The sequence below is a fragment of the Loxodonta africana genome, chromosome 6, assembly GCF_030014295.1.
Source record: "Loxodonta africana isolate mLoxAfr1 chromosome 6, mLoxAfr1.hap2, whole genome shotgun sequence".
Classification (NCBI taxonomy): domain Eukaryota; kingdom Metazoa; phylum Chordata; class Mammalia; order Proboscidea; family Elephantidae; genus Loxodonta; species Loxodonta africana.
In genome coordinates this window covers 44368492-44376090 of record NC_087347.1, presented here as the reverse complement: position 1 = coordinate 44376090, position 7599 = coordinate 44368492, and the positions used below count along the sequence as shown (strand labels likewise).

Below are 7599 nucleotides of genomic sequence, written 5' to 3'. Positions count from 1 at the left end.
TAGCATTCCCGGCCGGCGGAGTCAGGGACGGGCGCGTTTACCCCCTCATTCCCTGCCCCCCCCGGCCCCGCCCACAGTTGCAGTGCGGGAGGGTGTGGGTGTCGGCCAACCCTTTGCTTTCTCAGCGAACCACAACATAAAATCAAATCTGGACTCAGTTAAGTATCCTTAAAATTTAATTTTCTTAAAGGTTTTGATGAAGAAAGCGATGGGATGGGTGGAGGAATGGTATGAATATGGAGAAAGGGGAGAATGATGCATAAGATAAACTAATACAGGGACAGGGAGAGCGACTGAAGTCACAGGCCCAGGGAAAAGAAAGAAAAACAAGACTTCTTGGAATAACATCTCCATCTTGTGGTTTTCTTGTATATTGGTCTTTTGGACCAATTGGCCTTTCCTAATTGAGGCATGGTGTAGTGTTTAAGAGCTCAGCTGCTAACCAAAAGGTGGGTAGTTTGAATCCACCAGCCACTTCTTGGAAACGCTGTGGGGCAGTTCCACTCTGTCCTATAGGGTCGCTATGAGTGGGAATCCACTCCACTGCACTGGGTTTGGGTTTTTTTGTTGTTGTTTTAATTTAGGCATGGAGCCCTGGTGGTTCAGTGGTTAAGAACTCGGCTGTTAATCAAAAGGTCAGCAATTTAGGTATAAAGGTGGATACTGGCTTTTAGGAAGATTAATGTTTGGGACACTTGTGATCAGAAGAATAATCTTCCTTGTGGATTGATTTGTAGATAATGGAGGCAATGCAGTTTCTGAGGTTTTGATGTTAGGTGTGAAATACATATATTAACTTCTCTTGCTGAGTTAGTCAAATAGGCACTTTTTGTAAAAAGCACAATGACAAACACTTTTTCATGAAGCAAGGTTTATGTAGTAAAACACAGTTTCTGAAATGAAATCCTGCTAATTTTATTTAGGAAAAGCTTTTTCAATCTGAATCCTATAAAAGCCATATGAAATAAATGAAAGGTTCTCAGGTTTAGTGACTTGATATTTTCACATTCATGTTCCTACATTGCATAGGAGGTGAAGGAAAAACAAGTTTCCCAAAAGCCAGTCTACATACCCATACAATACACATTTATTTTTAAATAAGATTAATTAATAAACTATACCACTGCCGTCGAGTCGCACTTTTAAAGTCGCACGCATTACAATGGGTCAAATAGCGCTATTTTATATTACAGCTATTATTCCAGGTATCTATCACCAAGGTACGTTGTTAAAACTCCAGCATTAAGCAGGAGGCCTCCCTAAGATGTGGTATCAGAGAAAATCCATGTTGCTGGGACCCACTGAGGCTCTTCCTGAGCTTTCCTTACTACTGACAACAACTGGACGCATGCATCTTGCAAGTTGTCATTCACTATCACATGATCAAAGTACTGGCCAAACTGGGCCTCCATTTTTTGGGCTAAATCCTCCATCTCTTGTAAGTCTTCATCCTTCAGGAGAAATAGAAAAATACGCATAAGACATTGAATGAGACAAATAGAATTAATATACAGTATGTTATGCTGTCACATTGGTTGAGAAGCTATTTATAAAAAACCAGGTCAAATAAATGACCACTCAGCTTCCCACCTGGACTTAAATTTATTTTATTACCTAAACACTTGAAGCTTTCAAACCATATGCAACATAAAACCAAAGCAAATTTATCAATTAAATATAAATAAAATTTTAACTTAAAATTTAAAAGAACATTAACCTGATAAGAATGATGTTATCTTGCAGATAGAAAATGGTCACATCCATAAGGATAGTAATTAAATTTATTGCTGTTATTTTCTTATTTGCTCATGACAACTAAAGTAGTGGTACTTGTTGCCAATGCAATCATAAACACAAATGCAAATACAGGCGCTAAAATTTTGTGAAAGTACCCCTTGACAAGGTGGCCATACACATGGCCCAGAACAATTTTATTAATTTGCTTAGACAGCCATCGAAATGAGAACACAATTTTAAATTCCCCCCAATTTTTTTTTTTTTAATCTTAAGTGCACCCATAAACTTCACTGAACTAACTGCGTTCTGGAGAATCAGAGTTTTGTAAAACAGTCATTGAAAAAATGTAAAAACAAAAATAATGAGAAGTAAGGTAGTAAGATACCTGATATTACACACAAAGTATATTCACTATGTTGTTGTTGTTGTTTGGTGCTGTAGAGTTGGTGCCAACTCACAGTGACCCTACGCACAACAGAACAAAACACTGCCCAGTCCTGGCCATCCTCACAAACGTTGTTATGCTTGAGCCCATTGTTGCAGCCACTGTGTCAATCCATCTCATTGAGGGTCTTCCTCTTTTTCGCTGATCCTCTACTTTACCAAGCATGATGTCCTTTTCCAGGGACTGATCCCTCCCGATAGCATGTCCAAAGTATGTGAGATGTAGTCTTGCCATCCTTGCTTCTAAGGAGCATTCTGGTTGTACTTATTCCAAGACAGATTTGTTCGTTCTTCTGGCAGCCCATGGTGTAGTTGATATTCTTCACCAACACCCCAATTCAAAGGCATCAGTTCTTCTTCTGTCTTCCTTATTCATCATCCAGCTTTCACATGCATATGAGGAGATTGAAAACACCATGGCTCGGGTTACGTGTACCTCAGTCCTCAAGGTGACATCTTTGCTTTTTAACACTTTAAAGCGGTCTTTTGCAGCAGTTTTGCCCAATGCAATGCATCTTTTGATGTCTCAAGTGCTGCTTCCATGGCTGTTGATTGTGGATCCAAGTAAAACAAAAACAAGTGGATGGCTTTAATAAAGAGATATTTATTCTCTCACAGTCTAGTAGGCTACAAGTCCAAATCAGGGTGCCAGCTCCAGGTGAAGGCTTTCTCTGCTCTGGAGGAAGGTCCTTGTCATCAATCTTCCCTTGGCCTGTGAGCTTTTCTGTGCAGGAACCTCATGTCCAAAGGACACAGTCTGCTCCTGGCACTGTTTCTTGGTGGTATGAGCTCCCATGTCTCTCTGCTGGCTTTTCTCTTTTATTTCTCAAAAGAGGTTGGCTTAAGGGAGTATCTAATCTTGTAGATCTCATCAGTAAAGCTGCAGCTAATCCATATTATTACATCATAGTGATAACATTTATAACACATAGGGAAATCACATCAGATGATAAAATGGTAGACAGTCATACAATACTGGGAATCATGACCTAGCTAAGTTGACAGATGTTTTGGGGGGATGCAGTTCAATCCCTGACACTTGACAACTTCACTGTTCTCCATTTATCATGATGTTGCTTATTGGTCCAATTGTGAGGATTTTTGTTTTCTTTATGTTGAGGTGCAATCCATACTGAAGGGTGTAGTCTTTGATCTTCATCAGTTAAGTACTTCAAATCCTCTTCATTTTCAGCAAGCCAGGTTGTGTCGTCTGCATAACACAGATTGTTATTGATTCTTCCTGCAATCCTGATGCCCTGTTCTCTTCCTACAGTCCAGGTTCTCTGATTATTTGCTCAGCATACAGATTGAATAAGTATGGTGAAAGGGTACAACCCTGACATACACCTTTCCTGACTTTAAACCACGAAGTATCCCCTTGTTCTGTTCAAATGACTGTCTCTTGATCTATGTACAGGATCCTCATGAGCACAATTAAGTGTTCTGGAATTCCCATTCTTCGCAATGTTATCCATAATTTGTTATGATTCACACAGTTGAATGCCTTTGCATAGTCAAGAAAACATAGGTAAACATCTATCTGGTATTCTCTGCTTTCAGCCAGGATCCATCTGACATCAGCAATGATATCCCTGGCTCCACATCCTCTTCTGAATCTGACTTGAGTTTCTGGCAGTTCCCTGTTGATATACTGCCGCATCCACATTTGAATGATCTTCAGCAAAATTTTACTTGCATGTGATAGTAATGATATTGTTCAATAATTTCCACATTCGGTCAGATCATCTTTCTTGGGAATGGGCAAAAATATTCACTATGACATTTTAAAGTAAACTTTCTTATAACTAATCCTCTTAAAATACAAATATCAGGCTTGTGCACACCTAATTTCTGTGTAAAAGAGTCAGACTTTTGCAAACTGGCTTTGGGACCTTCCATCAAATAAGGGGGAAATAAAAAAAGGAAAGTTAGCATCATAGCATTATTAAACTTATTTTAACATCTGTAAGTGATGTTGAGGATATTATGTATTAGAAATGTTACATTCCTTAACACAGGAATCATCTGGGAACAGTACTGTGATTTTTAACTAGAAAAAAATACAATCAACCACTTCCTCTGTATCTTACCTTGAACTTCATCTCCACAAAGTAGTCTGTAATGATCTTGGCATTTTTCCGAGATAGCTTCATACAACTCAAGTTAGATGGCTTTATAAAGATGACATAGGGCTTCAGTTCTTGGGTTCGAGCCACTTGAATACCCTATACAGAAAAATTAAATGCACATTTAAAACAGAAGTCCAAATTTCCTAGAGTTGATATGCATATTCTCTAAATTTCTAAGACCAGAAATTAGCAATTATTTTTAGCTGGAGTATATTCTCATCTTCCCCCCAAGTCCTCAACTCTTAAAAAACAAACAAAAATTTTAATAGTCAGGAGGTGGTGCTCTAGAATGAACACGAAGTTCAAATTTTGGCTCTTCCACTTACTAGCTATGGTATCCTTTATTGAAATCTGAGAGTAGGATTCTATACATGATCTCAAGGCACAAAGACAAAGGCAGATTTTCAGGGTGGATCAGCTCTGTTTCACCTCCCTTCCCTTTCCTCTTTCTGTTACCTCACATTAGATACTCCTGCCATCTTCACACTGACCACCAGCTTTGACCCAAGTCTGTCTTTCCTTTATTAAGCACATTTTAAGGAAAGCACAAAGAAAATACAAGGATCATAAAAATTTGACCTACACATTGTATGCCCCTTATCTTACTTAACTTGTTCACTTATGCTCCAGTCTACATATGAACTGAGAACCTTGCATTCTGGTGTAAAACAATGTCTTATTCTCTCATCAAGAAGTTACCTTGATGCCTTTGTGATCAAGCTCAAGGCAAGAAAAATTCTCACTTTTCTTTATGCCCACCCACTCAGCTCTAGTTTTGTGCCCGAGAAGCAAGACTTCTTGACCCAACTGAAGGCAAGATGATGACAATCGACCCTTCAGGTAAGATCATGGCCCCTAGATGTGGAAAGAGTGGTCTTATCCTGAAAGGGTAAGAATAAAATGTCTCAACTATAACCTACAGCATGTGCAGAAAATGGGTAACATGCATTCATTACTTTGAGGAGATGGGAAATACTCTGTGACAAACCCACCTGAGGCTCTAAGTCCATGACACAGACCTTTCCTTGGTCAAGAACTGCTTGAACAGCATCCACACTAGTGCCATAGAGGTGGCCTTTGTACTCACCATACTCCAGCATCCTGTAAAAGTGGGACAAAGAAAACAAGGACTCTTTCAATAAGTAAAATGTCAGTAGTAGTAACAAGGTAAACTTCAATAGAAGAGAATATAAATGTGTGGATCTTGCTAATACAAAAAAGAATTACTGGATATTCATCAGGATCAGAAAAATTAAGAGATCTAGGGCTTAACTACTTCCCCAAATTTTCTAAAGTTTACATCACAATTCTGCTCCCTTTCCAAACTGAGAATCACCTGATGATGTACTAATATATCAACATACATTTCCTTGCTTACCTTTTCAGAAACCAAAGGAATTACCCCAAGACCGCTAGTCAATGGATTTAAAAAAAAAAAAAAAAGGAAATCTATTTTGAATATAAAGCAATCAGATGCAAGAATTAGATTCTGAACCTCTACCTTACCTGTGGCTGTACATGAGATTTTCAAATGTTTCCTTTGACACATAATGATACTCACGCCCATTCATTTCATAACTCTTTTTGGAGCGAGTAGTGTCTAACAAAATAAAAAAGAATGAAAAGTTTTAGATTCTTTGAAATATTTTGATTTATTACCAATATACACTTGGATAAATATGTCCAATAAAAATAAATAAGTAAATACATAAACAAACAGGTAGATAATTGCTAGAACCAAAACAAGGGAGCCTAAATTGGTGATAAGAAAGCAGTAGCTTCCATATCAAATTCAGTTACTCCATAAACATTTACCAAGTGCCACAGTGTAGAAGACAATGTGTAAGATATTTAGCCAGGATAGGGAGGTTCTAAGGAAATGCTGTAATAACCTGCTGTTCTTCAAAACAGGCACTAGTGAATTATGCATGAACCCTAAGATGCCTAAGGACTCCCAGGTAGCAATACCAGCCATAATTTATGTTTAGATAATACACTTCCTATAACCTGGTGGTGCAAATGATTAAGTACCTGGCTGCTAAACAAAAGGCTCTTGGTTCGAACCCACCCAGCAGCTCCACAGGAGAAAGACCTGGTGATCTGCTCCCAATAAAGATTACAGCCTAGAAAACCCTATGGGGGCAGTTCTGTTGTGTCAAATTGGGTCATTATGAGTCAAAATCCACTCAATGGCATCTCACAACAATAACATAGATCTGTAAGTGGTCTCCTTAAATTCCTTTCTTTTGCCTTGAGGTGAAAGGGGAAACACCCCTTCCACACATACACACTTCCTGCCCATTTTGAGGGGTGGCTCTGTTCAATAAAATCCTCCCACAAAATTCTCAAGATATCTGCCTTGATGTCTATGAGGGGCTTAACTGGTTTTCACATACCTCAAGATTTTCATCTTAGTGCCTCAGTCAAAACTTACATTTTAATATCCTTTTGTATATATTAGAAGCTACACATTATTATAGGAGCCGTGGTGGCACAGTGGTTTAGACCTTGGCTACTAACCAAAAGTTCAGCAGTTCAAATCCACCAGCTTGGAAACCCTATAAGGCAGTTCTACTTTGTACTGTAGGGTCACTATGAGTTGGAATCGATTTGACAGCAATGATTTTATGCATTATTATAAACCTTCTGTTTTCTTGAATTCAGGAATTCTATCACAAGTCTTTAAATTATCTTTTCTATTTTTATTTAAAAAATCAGGTTTTCTTAAAGTGATTTTTAAAGTTTTCTTTGGAAGGATGTATCCCAGTGTGAAACAAGTAATACCTTATATTTTTAGAATTGCAGTTCTCAAATGTCTTAGAGCTTACACATATATATGTATAAAATGGAGTAAACTAAACAAGGAGAAAATCTGGAAGACTACATACTAGGAGTTGGCTTAGAACTTGGTGGTAGTGGTGAAGGAGGAGCATAGGGGAAGAAAGGAAGCCAAGAGTAAAAGGAAAATAAGAGAATACCATTTTAAAAACCACTGTGTGTAATACAATCTTATTTAAATTATTTTTGAATTGTTCCTGTGTGCCGATTCTGACTCACAGTGACCCTATATGACAGAGTAAAACTGCCCAATAGGGTTTCCTAGGCTGTAATCTTTATGGAAGCATATCACCAGGTCTGTTCTCCTGCAGAGCAGCTGGTGGGTTCGAACCACCTGCAGACCTTCTGGTTAGCAGCCAGGAGCTTAACCCACTTTGCCACCATCATGCCTTGTTTCTAAATTATACTTGTATATATTACATTTTTTTTTAATAAAAAAAATAAACAGAAC

At 38.3% G+C, this 7599-nt stretch overlaps 1 protein-coding gene across 1 annotated transcript in view; it reads right to left on the bottom strand.

Moving 5' to 3' along the window:
• Positions 1 to 682: 682 nt before the first annotated feature.
• Positions 683 to 7599, bottom strand: part of MPP4 (MAGUK p55 scaffold protein 4) — a 44146-nt gene continuing 37229 nt past the window's right edge. The window contains exons 18-21 of the mRNA XM_064286809.1: positions 5817 to 5910; positions 5303 to 5411; positions 4272 to 4406; positions 683 to 1451 (exon numbers count right to left, since the gene is read on the bottom strand). Of these exons, the coding sequence (XP_064142879.1) occupies positions 1260 to 1451; positions 4272 to 4406; positions 5303 to 5411; positions 5817 to 5910 (530 nt within the window). The 3' untranslated portion in view covers positions 683 to 1259. The remainder of the gene's footprint in view (positions 1452 to 4271; positions 4407 to 5302; positions 5412 to 5816; positions 5911 to 7599) is intronic.